Raw genomic sequence first — 15,922 nt, 5'->3', positions numbered from 1 at the left:
AGAACGTATTTGTAAACACAGTAGTTTAATGGATATATTTTTTTTTTTAAATGGAAAGTTTGTACTTTTTTTTTTTAAGATTTATTTATTTATTCAGAAAAAGAGAGGCAGAGACATAGGCAGAGGGAGAAGCAGGCTCCATGCAGGGAGCCTGACGTGGGGACTCGATCCCAAGACTCCAGGATCACACCCCGGACTGCAGGCGGCGCTAAACCGCTGCGCCACTGGGGCTGCCCTTTAATGGATATTTTTGAATGAATGAATGAACATATGAAGGATGAAATGAACAAGATTATGGACCACAAATAAGGTCATTTCATAGATATAATGAGGCGTGTTCCAAAGACTGCTTTGGCTTTAAGAGCAGGTTCCAAACAGGATCTTCAGGTACTAAGATAGGTTCAAACCCAGGCAGGGATGCCACTAACTTAACTTCAAACCTGACTGTGCATCAGAATCACAGATTCTGATTTTAAGATTTTAAAATCACACTCCTGGGCTCCACCCCTGGACTGGAGTTAAAATTTTCAGGGAAAGGGCCTGGGAATCTAAATTTGATTTTTTTTTTTTTTTAAGATTTTAAGTAATCTCTCTACCCAACATGGGGCTTGAACTTACAGCCCTGAGATCAAGAATGGCATGTTCCACCAACTGAGCCACCCAGGCACCCCTCTGTATTTTAAATTCCTTCCCTTGCAACCTTGAGATTCTGTTTCCTCTTTGAAAAAGAGTACAAAATTCAAGACCCGGTCTTTGGAGGGACCACGATGTTCCTAGGCCTGAAGGAGGAGGAGAAAAATACCATCCATTACATGCAACCATGGTACCTAGCAAAGGCTGAGTGAGAAATGGCTCTTCTAGGTCACAGAGGAAGACCATCCTTCAAGGGCCATCTGTCCTTTCTTAAATAACGGGTAGGCTAAAACTCACTTATCTCATGAACCTTGAAATATTCCACAAACCTGATACACGAGACAATAAACTAGGTAAATAGAAGAGCTCAAAAATTGCGTTTTTAAGCCCCAAGGAGCTGTGGTAAGAAATCACTATAACTTTTTAACTACCTGCCCAATACTACCCTTCTCCCTGTCCTCTTATACAGGAAATACAATGATACAATGTTGGTTCACAGTGCCCAGGCCAGGATATTGAAGAGCCAAAATATAGCATTTTAACTCTTAGAACTGCCTGCCTCCCTGCTCTCTCCACTGTCACATATTATGGTCCTATTAATTTTATTTTCCTTTCACAGAAAAGATCATTTATCTGTAAATCTGTTCTTTCCAAATTAACCATCCCAGGGCAAAAATAATAAACTAAAAGAAGTTTATTGATGTCACAGGGGAGTAAAAAAAGAAGTATCAAGTTAAAAGAATCATCACTTACTCTGTTTGCTATTTTCTCCTTCAGAAATGGTTTTATGATGGCAAAAATGCCTTTAAATATTCGAGGTTCATTCACTACATGGACTGCTTTTATCCGAATGGGGAAGCCGTCCTGTAGGAGAAGGGAAGGAGATGTTAGAACATGTGGGAGGCACTCGCAGGCTGTTTCCACAGTCTGCCTCCCTCCTTTAAATCTTCTTTAGGCCTCCATATCAGTTTGCTCTGATTCTCATGGCCTCCTCCAAGACAGCTCAAGTGAGGGCTAACCTGGAAGACAAGACTCAGAGAGAGGGTCTTTCTTGGGGCAAACAAGTGGAGAGCTGCTCCTCTTGTGGCAAAGGAAAAAAAAAAAAAAAGGTTGGAGCCTGTGTGGATGGATCTAACAAACATTGGACCTTCAGGACTGGTGTTGCCAAACGGTATTTCTCAGGATTGTACTAGGTGTGATGCCCAAATGGTTCCATGGTAGGTAAATAAGTTTGAGAACAGCACGCTGTATATAGTCATACAGATGTCCTTAACCACAGGACTGTCATATGCAAATGTTTACAGTCACATTCTCAAGAAAGGGACATACTATGCCACATCTCCCAGACCTATCTAACCCTGGAGCTTTTTCCCCTCAGATCACCTTAGAAGACTAGAAAACACTGATCCAAACTCACTATCCTAACACTTTAATCTGTGCGGTACTTAGCAGGTAGTAAAAGAAGAGTGGAAGCAAAGGAAAGCCAGAGTATTAGCTCCACATTTCTGATAATGACCAAATGTGATGCTGATGTTTAAATAATCAACCTGGCACCCAGTGCGGGCTCACACACTTTGTGGGATTCACAGGGGAAACTTTTCTTTGGTGCCCTACAGCTCGCAAGGGACAGTACCTGTGGGCTGGTCAGAGGGAACAGGGAGCTGAAACTGTTAGAGACCTGAGACTCAGGCCATGCTACCCCTGCAAGGGCTGTGTCCCCAGCCACCAAAAAGGAAAAGGGATTCATGCTCACTTCAGCAGCACATATACTAAAAAGGAAAAATAAATTTTGCCTTGTAGGATTGAATGAGTTATGACGACTATAAAAGCACTTTGCAAACTGTTGAACATTGTGCACATATGGAACTTTCTGGTTCCCTGCACTTGTGTCTTTTTTTTTTTTTTTTTTTTGGTGGGCAGCAAAGCAAGGTTTACTGAGCAATAGCAAAGTGATAGTACAAAGCTCCTGAAGAGGGAGGGGACCCAAGAGGGTTGCCCCCCACTATGTTCTAAAACACAGAACACGGGGTACCTGGGTGGCTGACTCAATTAAGCATCTGACTCTTGATTTCAGCTCAGATCATTATCTCAGGGTTGTAAGATTGAGCCCTGCCTCAGGCTCCACACTGGAGGTGGAGTCTACCTCAGATTCTCTCCCCCTCTGTCCCACCCCCATGCACATATGTACACTCTCTTTCTCTCTAAAAATAATAATAAATACATAACACACGAGATACAAAAGCACCTGTCCAAAATAGTCCGACAGGATCCCCATTCTGAGGTCCCAGAGGGCAGGATCTATCTAACACATCAGAAACACAAATTCTCAGTTTCATTTGTTAGAATTGTTCCCCTGTCTTCTGGAGAAGTAAACAACAAAAATGAGCAGAAAGTATTTCTCTGGTTGTTTGAGCTCTTGCCCCTAAAGCTGATCTTGTCCAGACTGAAGGGACCTTAGAAACCACTGGAGAACCTGCTGAGAATGAATGGTAAATAGGACATTTGCGTTTCTTCCCATAATGCTGTTGTATCTTTCAGACTGTAGGCATGAGAAGTGAGGTTTGTGTATCATGTGGGACCTGTGGTAAATAGGACCCTGAGAAAAGCCAAAACCACCACGAAACAGGCACACGACAAACAGGGGCCATACCTGAAGGATGCCAATCACCTTTTTGGCTATAAAAGGGCCAAAGTGAGATGCTTTTGATAAGCTCACTCCTTTGTAGTCTGCAAGAATTACAATTCCATTCACCTGGGTTTCTTCAGACTGAATGAGTTTTTCTAATGTCAAGTATATGGCTCGGATGTTTTCGGTAATTGGATAGTTGCTCGGTATCCATCTGTCTGAGGTCATAAGAAATGGACAGAATGTTACAGAGATGAATACAAAACAAGTAATCACAGGCTAAGATTTATCTCCTTGCTCGAACTCTTAATTTAAAAAATGGAAAGAAAGCTACTCTATTGGCATGGCTCTATTTAGGTTAGTAAATGGGACACCTTAGCAGCAGCTGATGTTAATTCTAAATGCAGCAGCACATTTGGAAATGGGAATGCAAGTGAGTGCTGGAGTTAAAAGCCTGAGCTCTGAAGTCAGACACACACGGAAGGAGGGTGTGTGTGTTGAATCTTACTAGCTGTGTGAGTTACCTCCTCACTCTGAGCCCACATCTCCTCAGAAGAAGAATATGCCAGTAATACCTTAATGGACATCTAATTACATCAGATTTTCATACCACCGCCCTGAGCCACCTCTTCCCACATTAGCCTTCCCACTTTGGGTACCACTGACCTGCCTCCTGGCTGCAGAGATGGGCGTGGTCAGTGGGAGTCGACATCATCCTGGCTACTGTGTGATCCAAGCCAGATCAAACAGAGCCAAGGGGACTCAATTCTTCGACCATGGCCCTTTGGAGAGAAGAGATCCCTCTCCCCTCTTGCAGTGGTGAGGCTAGGAGCCTGAGACTCTGGGGCCCCAAGCGACAAGAGCTGGCCTGAAAATGAAGCATGTGTCAAGGAAAGCAGGGATGGAGATGGCTTTCCAGTCTGTGCTTTGTGCTATATCCCCTTTCCGGGCCAGACGTTCTCTTAGTATTGCCCATATGTTTAAAGGAGTCCTTCCTTTCTCTGGGAAGAAGATGGAAATGACAACTTTTGACTATTAACCGCTGTTCTCAAGAAAATTCCACCAATCTGTGTGTCCTTTTCTTAGGACGATAAAATTCCACATGACTGCCGCCACCAAGGGGATATGTAATATGTGCAAAATTCCTATGAAAAATAATCTTTGTCCAAAAGCTGTGCCAGCTTGCTACTGAATGTTGCTGCCAACCAAACCTGCTTCTACATAACCGGATGTCTTCCTTTTCAATAACATATGTCCCAAAAGAGGCAAAGCTAATACCCAGTTGAGAACAAAACCATCTCAGTACGCCTCCTCCTAAGTTGCATTGGTAGGGAGGGGTCTAGCTGCTCCAGAGACATGGGGGAAAGACTTCATCTCACAAGCAAAAGGCTGAAACTGTGCAAGCAAAGGTTTGAAACCACACAGGCAAAGAGGTGAAACCAGGGTGCTAGTCTGTTTTGTAGATCCTTATGAGTCCAGTACAGAGAAGTAGCAGAAAAAAAACCTGCTGATTGGTTCCTAGGTCTCCTGGTGCCCTAAAATCACCACCACATTGCCTGTTTTAAAATAACCCTAATTTTGGAAAGTGCCTAAAACAGCAGGTAAAGCACTTAGTTAACATTGTGCCTGGTACACAGTAAAGGTTCAGGAGGATGGTTTAGTCTCCAAAAAGGGTTTGGCAATTGACCAAAGCACATGGCGATGCAGACCTTAAAGGCAGAGAGAAAAGTGCAGGGAGGTGTCCACTGCCTGACAGACATCCCTTCAAGAGGAGTATGTGAGCAAAGGAGGGCTGCCAGCGGGCACTCTCCTGCTCCTGGCTTAGTTGGGAAGAACACTGCGATCTTACTTTCAAATTTTGTCTTTGCTCTGGCCTGACAGATTTTTAAGGCCGTGGGGGTTGGAGTCTAGTGGACAACACTCTTGAGTTTATAGCATATTTGGTGCCCCTAATTAAAAGCAATGCAAGGAAATGTAAGATGTCCTCATTACCAACAGTAAGTGCTGAGTTGGAAAAGTGAATCTAAAGTGAATCAGTGGCTTAACAAAGTAGAGGAAAGGAGGGAGAGGAGGAAGAGACACACAGTGAATTGTCACCTTTCTGGTCATCTGCCCAGCCGCGCCCCCCCCCCCCCCCAGATGCCTGCCTCACCTCCTCGCAAAGGAGGCATGGGGCAAGCCTGCTTGTACCCTCTGACCAGGGCAGGAATTTGCACGGAGGAACTTGGCTGGGTAGCCCAGGAAGCCCGCACACTAAGGGGTACGAGATCTTGACAGGTGCAAAGTGGTGGCAAAAGCCAGTCTCCAGGAAAAAGAGCAAGGAAGATATATACAGGACAGCAGAAACGTGTGGCCTAGGGAGACACGTAGACAGAAGCAGAGACAGGGAGAATGGCTGGCTTAGTTCCTGATGGGGGGGGCAAAGTGGATTCTGGTTTTGGGGCCCGGGAGCCCCAGGAAAGCTGCTACACTTTGAGCTCACTGCTTCTGGGGGATGCTCCTGTTTCTTTAACTCCTCCCTTTTCTCCTAGGCCAGGTTGAGTAGCTTTTTGTCATTTGTAACCAGAAGAGCTTTGACTCCAACAGGGAGGGGGCCGATAGGGAAAGGCAAGGGAGAGACGGGGTGCCAGGCACACGCATCCCACACACAGGTGGGCACGCAGGCAGGTACCTACGGCCTGGCCAGGGCAATACCTGGGCGGATGCACAGGATGTGGCAGCCTCGGGGGTCAGTGTGGGGCAGCACAGTGAGGAATCCGGAAGCGAGGACATCCTTTAAGGCCGAGGGCTTCAGGTTGTTGAAGACTTCGGGCCAGCTTCTCCTGCAGCTGTGGTAGTTGACCAGCAGCTGTAGGGCCCGGTCGTAATCGAACTTGCGGGCGCGGAGGAAGCGCAGGAGGAAGGCATCATCCAGAGAGGTGCTCAGGGTCGGGCACTCCTTCCGCACCATGTCACGGAGGGCCTGCACATCTCGGAGCCTCCATTCCGGCTTCTCCTGCAGCTCTTCCCTGGCTTTGGTGACCAGCTCCTCTGTCAGCGAGCACACGTAGCCGGGAGGCTCGGGCGGGGGCGGCAGCTCATTTTCCGAGAGTGAGGCCGCAGAGGGGCTGGTTCGCAGAGAGTCACTTTCTTCTGACATTAGCTACCAGGATCCCTGCCAACACACAAACCCCGAGCCAAGTGAACGAAGCCCGGCACTGCTCCTCTGAAGGGCAGCATGATGTGGAGGGGTGAGGGTGGTGGGCAGGCGCACTTTTGTCAGAGCGGCGGTTCTCAGCTGGGGGAATGAAGTGGATCTGGACCACAGGCCCAGGTCCGACCCCCGACCGAATGAAGTGAAAATCCCCACCAAGGCACCCAGGCAACTGCAGTGGGACACACACACACTCCTCAGGCAACGCTGTGGCCTTCTGTACAGAGATAGGCTGCTCGACCTACTTGTAATTAAAGAAAGGTGAGCTAAAACAACTCTGAAAGTCATATTGGCAAAAATACAAAATGGGTGCTGATGTGCTTTCTGTTGGACAGAGAATAAACTGGCATAGCCTCATCGGAGGGCAGTTTGTCGCTATCAAAATTTAAAGCCACACACCCCGTGGCTCAGCATCTCATTTCAAGGGCATATACTTGTACATGTGCACAAAATATACACACAAGGACAATTACTTCAAGTATTGGTTATGATGGGAAAAGACAGGGAAAAGACTTTAACTGCATACCAGCTGGAGACTGGTTAAATGATATTATCCTAACAATGGGATACTAGGGGAAGATTTTTATGAACTGACACACTAAGGAAAAGAAAGCAAGTTGCAGGACAGTGGGCACAGAATAACCTTATTTATATTCTTAAAATCTATACCTATATATTGAGCGCACCTAAAATTTCTGGAAGGAAATATAAGAAAATCGTTACCAGTGGTTCCCTCTAGGGAAGAGTACTGGATAACTGGACATTTAAGTAGGGTAAAAAAAGTAGTACCTTTTTTTAAAAACTATACCTTTTTTTTTTTTTTACCATATACATATATGACTTATGATGGCCGTGAAACAAGGCTGATTGACGCTCACATGGGAATGGAGCATAACTGACAGGATGGCCCCAGCTGCCATCCCTCTGGATCCACCATCCAGTGGATGTCACCCTTTCCCCAGTCAATGACTGAGTGAAATGTGGGCCTCCACTAACAGGCAACTTTGCCTCGAGGTTCAGCCTGAACCTGCCATGGAACTGCCCTACCGTCCACGACTCCCTGCCCAAACCTCCTTCCCTAGAGAGCTGAGCTCCTATTGGAGTCTGAAGGCTCTCCCTGACTTCTGCAGCTTCCCCTCCTTTTATGCTTCACAGGTGCTGCCTCCAATTCATTCCTTGCATGTCTAATCTCATCCTAGTGTCTGTTTCTTGGAAGAGCAGAACACATTTATTGAATAAAAAAACAAAACCAAAAACAGCTGCTTTAGATTTTCCAGGAGTAAGGCAGTAGCAGCTGTCCAGTCCCAAAGCCCAAGCTCCTGTCCACAGACTACCACTGGTCCCTGACTCTGAGCTCAAGGAGAGCAGGGACCATCTCAGGGGTCTCTGCATGTAGCTGGTGACCAGGTCACTCCCCCAAAACCGTCGTCTTGCCACTCCGTTCCTTGCATTCTAACCTCCAGCCCCACCCAGCTGCTTTCAGTTCCTCCCAAAGCTGTGTTTTCTTGTCTTGTTCACATCCTGTTTCCTCTAGCAAGCTTGTTCTTCACCTGACCAATACTGATTCATCCAAAAGTCCCAATGCCACTTCATGCATTCAACAAACATGGAGGACTTACTATGTACCAGGTCCTCTTCCAGGCACTAAAGATATACATCAGTGAACAACAACAACAAAATTGTGCCTGTGTTGAACTTAGATTCGTGGGAGAGCCAGACTATAAGCAAGAAAAAAAACTATAATCTACCAGATGAAAGTGCTAGGGGGAGAAATAAAGCAGGGTAGAGGGTTTGGAGGTACCTGGGAATAGGGATTGAAATTTTAAATAGGGTGGTCAGGGATGATTTGTTCACCCAAATGACATTTGAGGAAAGATGAAGATGAGGGAGTAAGGCCATGCAGATATCTGGGAGAACAAGGGCAAAGCCAGAGGCAAGAACACACCTGCCAGTAAGGAGGCCAGTGTGCGGCTACAGCCAAATGAACAAGGTGGAGAATATTAGCAGATGAGTTGATAGAGATACCGGGAGCCCCATTGATACAGGGCTTTGTAGGCCAGTAAGAACTCTTTTATTGAGTTTGGTGGGAGCCATCTGAGAAGAGTGACACGATCTGATTTCTATTTTACAGGATTGCTCGTCTGTCTTGCAAACGGATTGTAAGGGGTTAAGGACAGAAGTAGAGACTATTCAGAGGGTGCTGCAGTAAGCCAGGTAAGAGATGATGGTGCTTGACGCAGGACGCCTTCTCCAACTCCAGGCCAGGGGTAGGAGCCTCCCCACCAGGAGCTCCTTGGCAGAGCACGCTCCCTCTGTTCTGATGGTCTGTAGGCAATCTGCCGGCAGCATCTTTATCTGTCTCGTTCGTCGCCTTAGACCCAGTGCCTAACAACGTGTCAGACGGGTAGACTGCACTCCATGAATATTTGCTGAATGAGCTGGATCTGCCTGGCGGAGGAATGCTAAGCGAGGCATGAAACCGCGATCACGGCTCACGGGACCCACCCTGGGCTGTTTCCACGGGAGGCACCGACAGATGCCTGTAATCCCAATCCAGTGCTTACCTGGGAAACAGACTGTAGTGTCCATTGGCTATAGGCCTAGCCTGGCACATGACGGTGCTCTGTGAATATTAGCGGACGATGGGAGGTTAAGAGACGGGCCGGAGGGTACACACCTAGGGCGGCACCGCGTGGATGTGCGTGGCCCCACACTGGGCTTCACCCTCCGCCTGGAGCCTCCTGTGTAATCTCCAGGGCCTCGGCAGCGTCAAGCCCAGGGCAGGACAGTCTGGAGCGTCAGGTGATGGGTGGGCGTAGGGACGGTGCAAACACCGTTTGTTACGGTGAAGCCTGGAACCTCCCCCGCCTGGAGCCCCTCACGTCGCGGGCACCGCCCTCCTCCCCGCCCCGCCTCGCGGAGGCCAGGAAGCCGGCCCCCCGGAGCCCCGAGCCCCCGCGTCCCGCCGACCACCTTCTGAGGCCCCCCACTTCCGGCTGTCACCCCTTCCCCAGCGTCCCCATTTCCTGGGGTCTCTCTCCTTGAGTCCTCCAACTTCCGGTGATCCCTCCCTCTCGGGGGTCCCTCTCCCCGACCCCCCTGACACAGGGGCGGCCTCGCGGGCACTCACCGGCCCGGCTACACGGGGCGGAGCGCGGGTCTAGCGGCAGTGGGAGCCTCGTCCGGCAGCGCGCACAGAGCCGACCCGCACTCCCGGCCCGGCCGGCCCGGCCCCTCGCGCCGGAAGTGACGTGCGCGGGGCGTGGGAAGGCGCGGCGCCGCCCGCGAGTGCGCACGCGCAGCTTCCCTCCGCAGTGCCGGCCCTCGGGCCCCACCTAGCGGCCGGGCCTGCGCGCTGGCGGGGTCGGGCCTGCGGAGAGGGGAGGCTTGGGGGGGGGTACAGAGGCGGGAAATGAGACCCCGAGGAAGAAGGCAAGGAACTGCGGCTTCAGGACATCCCACCGCGCGCCCGCGGCTTTACACCCACTGCCTCACTCGGTCTTGTTTATGGAGCCCCCCTATGTCGTGGAAGGGAAATTGGCAAGCAGTGAAGTAGAAGGGGCTTCCAACCTGGACTTCGGGATTAGCACGCGGGGAGATGCCCATCCAGCGGACCTCCGTCTGCCTCCAGCTCAGTGGCCGCAGGCCTCAGGGTCCTCATATGCAACACGATTCTGGCTTTGAAAATCACCCTCTTGAGTAATGACTTGTGTCCTGCTTTGGGGCTCATAAAGTCCCCTTCCTGCCCCACCCCCACCCCCAGCACCATCAGCCCCACACCTCCCGCCCCAACATACCTATTATTATTACGCAACCATGACTTTGAGACAAAGCCCCTGGGTGGCTCTTTCAAGCAGAGCAAAGACACAAATCTGTAGAGAGAAATTCTGTGGTCTGGGAGGACCGAGAGCCCAAAGGTGCATCCAAGAGATGACTTTAAACAACCCCTTCCTTTCCCAACCCCAGAGGGCAAGAGGAGCTCTGGAGGATGGGAACTGACCCACGCAGGCCATGAGAACATGGCAATTTCTGCTGGATCCCAGATTGTTGGGGAAAGTGGAAGAGCCATGAAGTCGTAAGTTTTGACTCCTGCTCTGGCTCCACCATTTCTAGGATAAAATACGGAGCACTCAGTTAAATCTGAATTTCAAATAAACAACAATTTCTTTTTAAGTGTAAGTATGTCTCCTGCGACATTTGGGATAGACTTATACTAAAAACCAAATCTTTTTTTTTTTTTTTTTTTTTTTATTTATGCAGGACTCATTCCCAGGACCCCAGGATCATGACCTGAGCCAAAGGTAGACACTCAACCACTGAGCCACCCAGGCATCCCCAGAAATTCAAATTTAACTGGACACCCTGTGTTTTGTTTGTTTGAGTCCCCCTCCCCGCCCCCAGTCTATCTATGTATTAGTTTCCTATTGCTCCTGTAACAAATTACTACAAATGTAATGGCTTGAAACAATACAGATTTATTATCTTACAGTTCTGCAGGTCAGAAGTCTACAATCAAGGTGTTGACAAAGATGTATTCTCTCTGGGGACTTAAAGAGGGGATTCGTTCCTTTGCCTTTCCAGCTTCTAGAGGCCACTCGCATTCCACAGCTCATAGCTCATTCCTCAAATCACTTCAACCTCTTACTTTTGTTGGCACATCTACTACTGACTCCGATCTTCCTGTGTCCCTCTTTTATATTAAAATTTTTTTTTCTTGTGGCAAGAGCACTTAACATGAGATCTACCCTCTTAACAAATTTTTAAGTGTATAATACATTATTGTTGTCCTGCCTGCCTCTTATTATAAGGACTCTTGTGATTACATTAGATCCACCCGGATAATCTAGGATTATCTTCCCCATCTCAAGATCCTTAACTTAGTCACATCTTCAAAGTTCCTTTTATCATATACGATAAGATAGTAACAGGCTCCGGAGATTACCACAGGGTTATCTTTGGGGTGTCATTATTCCACCTACAACAATCTGGCAACCCTATGTCCAACTATGTGACCATAGCCAAATCACTCAATTTTCCAAAGCCTCTAGTTCCCCATGAGCAAAAAGCTGATTAAATAAGCTCATAAGAGGAAACACCTTGCCCCTCACCAGGCAAACCGTATTTTTACAAATGGCAGCTCTCATGGCAAAGGGCAAGGAATGATCCTTTCCAGACCATGGTGTCCTAGTTATTTGAATAAACTTCACCCAGACCCCAGACCCACTGGTGGTACGATCAGGTTGCAATCCCAGATACTGCCAGCAGGAGGAGAAGAATATAAGTCTAGAACCTGGTCTCAAGGGCAGGGGAGGGTTGAGAGGAGATTCAAAGATGCCCAGAAGTCCCTGCCCCTTCCCTCAATTAAGGGCCATTATTTTTGGGTCTTCCTGATGTTACATATCATGGAACTAAGTTATCTTAGGATTAGAAGAGTCTCAGTCAAAAAAGTTTTCATAAAAAAAAACAAAAAAAAAACAAAAAAGTTTTCATTTTTTGAGGGATTATATACACCAGGTACTATGCTAAATAATTTGTTTATATGATTTCAATTATACCTTGCTACAACCCTGTGAACAGGAAGCTAGGATTGTCTCATGTACAGATGGGAAAACTGAAACCCAGAAAGGGAAAGTCACTTACCTAGGGGCTCAAGATAGTCAAAGAAAGAGCTGGCTTTGAACCCAAGTCTGTATGACAACACGGCCCCAACTTTTACTTTGGTTTAGAGATTACTTTGCCTCTTTGTTCCTACACGTTGAGAAGCAGGCTCGGAGGAGGAAAAGAAATTGCCCATGGTCACATGATGACTCCAAGATTGAGCTGCAGTTTGAACTTCTGTCTTTTACTTTTTTGCACTGGATACTCAGAAGTAACACACTCAGAACTACCCCTCAAAATATCCATTTCCTTGTGGGCAAAATGGGGGTATGTGTCTCATTGTCTAGGGGGTCCTTAGAAGGATTCAGTAGAATGGTGTGTGCAGAGTTCTGGTACATTGGATCATGACATGTCTGTTAACTCGTGATGACCACCCCACTTGAGAGCAGAAAGGTCGCTGGAGGGAGGGCAGCTTGCCCTGCATCTTGGTTTGGAGGACTCCTAGCATCCCGTCCTCCTAGCTTCATCCAGTCTCTGAAGAAAGAAATCTGGCTGTTGGGTATTTGCTAGAGGAGGCCGGAAATGCCTGACCTGTCACTGTTTTCAAAGCATGTGATTCTGACCTCAGACAATCTGCTAGAACAAGTTTTAGTATTGATTCTAAGGGAGGGCTTATTTAGGATACCACCATGATATAGGGCTTAGTTTCTCATGCACAATACTATTGACCTTAGGGGCTGGGTGAGTCTTTTTGAGGGGTGGGGGTTTATGTCAACCTGTACATTGTAGGATGCTTAATGGTATTCCTGGCCTCTAACCACTAGATGAGAGTAGCACCCCACACTTACAGTGGTGAAAAACAAAAATGCCTTCAAATATTGAAAAATATATACTAGGGAACAAAATTGCCCCCATTGAGAACCACTAGTATAGAAGAAAGAAAACTGGCTTCTGGTTGAATAGACATGAGTCAGCTGTGCAACCTTGGAACAATTATTTACCTTGGTTTCTTTTTTATTTATTTATTTATTTATTTATTTATTTATTTATTTATTTATTTATGATAGTCACAGAGAGAGAGAGAGAGAGGCAGAGACACAGGCAGAGGGAGAAGCAGGCTCCATGCACCGGCAGCCCGACGTGGGATTCGATCCCGGGTCTCCAGGATCGTGCCCTGGGCCAAAGGCAGGCGCCAAACCGCTGCGCCACCCAGGGATCCCCTACCTTGGTTTCTTTAATCATAAATTCTTTACTAACAGGTACCTCTGATTGAACACCTTTTTTTTTTTTTTTTTGGCAGTGCCATGAGCTCTTTGCCTGAATAATCTCACTGAATTGTCAATAACGAATCCTGAAGGGACATTGACTGGTAAAAGCAGGGAGGAAAAAGTAAGGGAGAAAGTCATCTGTATTAAGCATCTTCTCTGTACCATGCAGGATGGCAGGTGCTCTCACATACATTTATCCCTTCTTGTTAGCTATGTGATTTTGAGCAAACCACCCTGGGGCTCAGTTTCCTTATCTATAAAATGATAGCAGCAGGGGAGTTCTGGGAAGATGATGGCAGTGATGCCAAGCACAGATTTAAATCCTCCCAAGTCCCCACATAAAAACAAAAATAAAATCCATACCCATGTTTACAACAGACCTAGGTAACAAGGTATTTTCAGGAACTCCCTGAACAAATGAATGAGGACAAATCAGCAGCAGCTCTGAGGCCTGAGTGCCACCAGGGCCTCTGGAGGAAATATAAAAGGGAAGCAACAACCTGTCTAACAAACCTTAAAACTGGAGTCCCCAGACTGCAACATCTATGGAAAGCATGTCAGGGCTATTTGAAAACAGCAGCTAAAACTGGGAAGGGTTTTCCCAACTCCAACTAGAGGAGTGCAAGGAGTCTGCCACGAAGCCTCAGGGCTAATGGAGTTTAATGCCCATGAGTTCCAGAAATGACCACCGAACCCTCCTTCCAGGACAGGCCTCATGCTGAGAAACTCCTGGGAAATTTCAATGGAGTAGGATAGGGAAAGCAGAAATCAAGGAAAAAAGTGGGCTAGATGAATGTAGGGGAGGAGAGCAGAGCCAGAAAACCTCAGAGGTAAAGCCAGATTTTTGTTAACAATCTGCAGAAACAACAGAAGGGGGAGCTCTGTGAAAATACAAAAGTTTTCTTAACCAAGCCTCCTCCAAATGTTCAGAAAAACTATCTCACATAAAAATGAGCAACGGAAAAGTACCAAAGTCAAATCCTAGGAAAGCAAGATGGCTTGAAGAAGGAGGAGAAGGAGGAAGAAGAGGAGAGGGAGGGAGAGAGAGAGGAGGGAGAGAGAGAGACAGAGACCAGGAGAGAGAAGTAGAAGGAGTAAAATAGCAGCCCTATAGACAATGATCACTTGCCCAGAAAGACATTTAAAAAAGAAAAAGAAAAAAAAAATTTTTTTTAATTTTCTTCTTTAAAAAAGAAGAAAAGGAAAGCAAGCTAAAAACATGAACAACGTGACATTAAACAAAAAAAGAACAACATAAATCAGAATTATAGAAATTCAGAAACCAGGTGTCAAGTCATGAAAGAATCAGAGGTAAAAAAAAATTATTTTTAAAATGAAAAGTGAACTAAATGGAATATAAGAGCAAATGAAAAAAATAAAATCAACAGATAGTTGAGATAAATAGAAAGCGAAGGGGCATTTTTTAAAAATTAAAGGTAAATGAGGACATAAAAGAATTTGAGGGAAAGGGACAAATCAAAGTTCAGAAATGATCATCTAACCTAGGAATAAGATGAGTCACTAAAGGGAAAAATAAAACAACATAACAACAACAACAAAACCCCAAAACAAAGCCAGCAATACATCATGGTCTCAGAACAACCAATACCAAGGCACACTTTTGTAAAATTACTGGTTTTTAAAGATAAAGAAAAACAATTTTTAGGTGCCCTGAGCACGTAGGCAAAAGGAAATAAAATGAGATTTTCATCAGACTCTTCAACAGCAATGCTTTAAGCAGGGAGGAAATGCTATAATATATGTAAGACACTCAAAGGAAGTACATACCAAGAATTTAAATCCAGCAAAACTGATCTTCTATAAAGACCCGTTATTATCTCACAAACACTCAGTGTTTTTTCTCTGAGCCTTTCCTGAGTTGTCTACTGAGAATGAGCTCCAGCCCAACAACATGCCTGGAGAGACTTTGCCATGAGGACTGGTGGTAATATTGCATTGCATATTTACTGAAAGATAGCTAAAAGAGAAACAAAGGGGCATCCCAGGTGGCTCAGTGGTTTAGCGTCGCCTTCAGCCCAGGGTGTGATCCTGGAGACCAGGGCTCGAGTCCCATGTTGGGCTCCCTGCATGGAGCCTGCTTCTCCCTCTGCCTGTGTCTCTGCCTCTCTCTCTCTCTCTCTCTCTCTCTCTCTCTCTCTCTGTCTCTCATGAATAAATAAATAAAATCTTTAATAATAAAAATAAAGAAACAAAGTTTGTAGAGCCTATATGCTCTAACAATGTAGCTATAGTACAATTCCCCCGAAGTGGTAGGGAATAGGCCTAGTGGATGCAAACATTTTTTTATCCATTTTCACTATTCTAGTTAACAGCGGCAGTTTTACCATTGCTATTCTGTTGTAAGTATAAAGTGGCAAATCAGTTATTGCAGAATCTTTCAAATTTTTCATCTCTTGTGTCCTTGAAAACCAAAGTTACATTGAGATATATATATGTGTATATATATATACACCCTATAATCTATATTAACAAATATATAATAAAATCTATGTCTATATTTATATAAAATATTAATTATATTCACTAAAAACAATGACCAATCTAGTAGCAGTGAGTGTACTTAGCCTCAGTTTATAGTCTTGA

The 15,922-nt window shown here is 46.1% G+C and overlaps 1 protein-coding gene and 1 long non-coding RNA gene across 5 annotated transcripts in view; one reads left to right on the top strand and one right to left on the bottom strand.

Moving 5' to 3' along the window:
• TTPAL (alpha tocopherol transfer protein like) overlaps positions 1-15,922 on the bottom strand; it is a 38,186-nt gene that overhangs the window by 5,104 nt on the left and 17,160 nt on the right. The window contains exons 1-5 of one of the 4 annotated variants that reach the window (XM_025470161.3): positions 9,583-9,718; positions 9,017-9,242; positions 5,954-6,413; positions 3,284-3,477; positions 1,387-1,497 (exon numbers count right to left, since the gene is read on the bottom strand). In XM_025470161.3, coding sequence (XP_025325946.1) covers positions 1,387-1,497; positions 3,284-3,477; positions 5,954-6,398 — 750 coding nt within the window. In that variant the 5' untranslated portion in view covers positions 6,399-6,413; positions 9,017-9,242; positions 9,583-9,718. Of the gene's footprint in view, positions 1-1,386; positions 1,498-3,283; positions 3,478-5,953; positions 6,414-9,016; positions 9,243-9,582; positions 9,719-15,922 lie in introns of those variants that run through there. The other 3 variants (XM_025470162.3, XM_025470163.3, XM_025470164.3) reach the window with 3 other exon arrangements.
• Positions 10,200-11,180, top strand: LOC112674000 (uncharacterized). The gene is made up of 3 exons (XR_003145181.3): positions 10,200-10,527; positions 10,713-10,753; positions 10,942-11,180. It is a non-coding gene; the product is annotated as an uncharacterized LOC112674000 (long non-coding RNA).

The sequence above is a fragment of the Canis lupus genome, chromosome 24 (genome assembly GCF_003254725.2).
Source record: "Canis lupus dingo isolate Sandy chromosome 24, ASM325472v2, whole genome shotgun sequence".
Taxonomy (NCBI): domain Eukaryota; kingdom Metazoa; phylum Chordata; class Mammalia; order Carnivora; family Canidae; genus Canis; species Canis lupus.
This window is presented reverse-complemented; position numbering and strand designations above follow the sequence as displayed.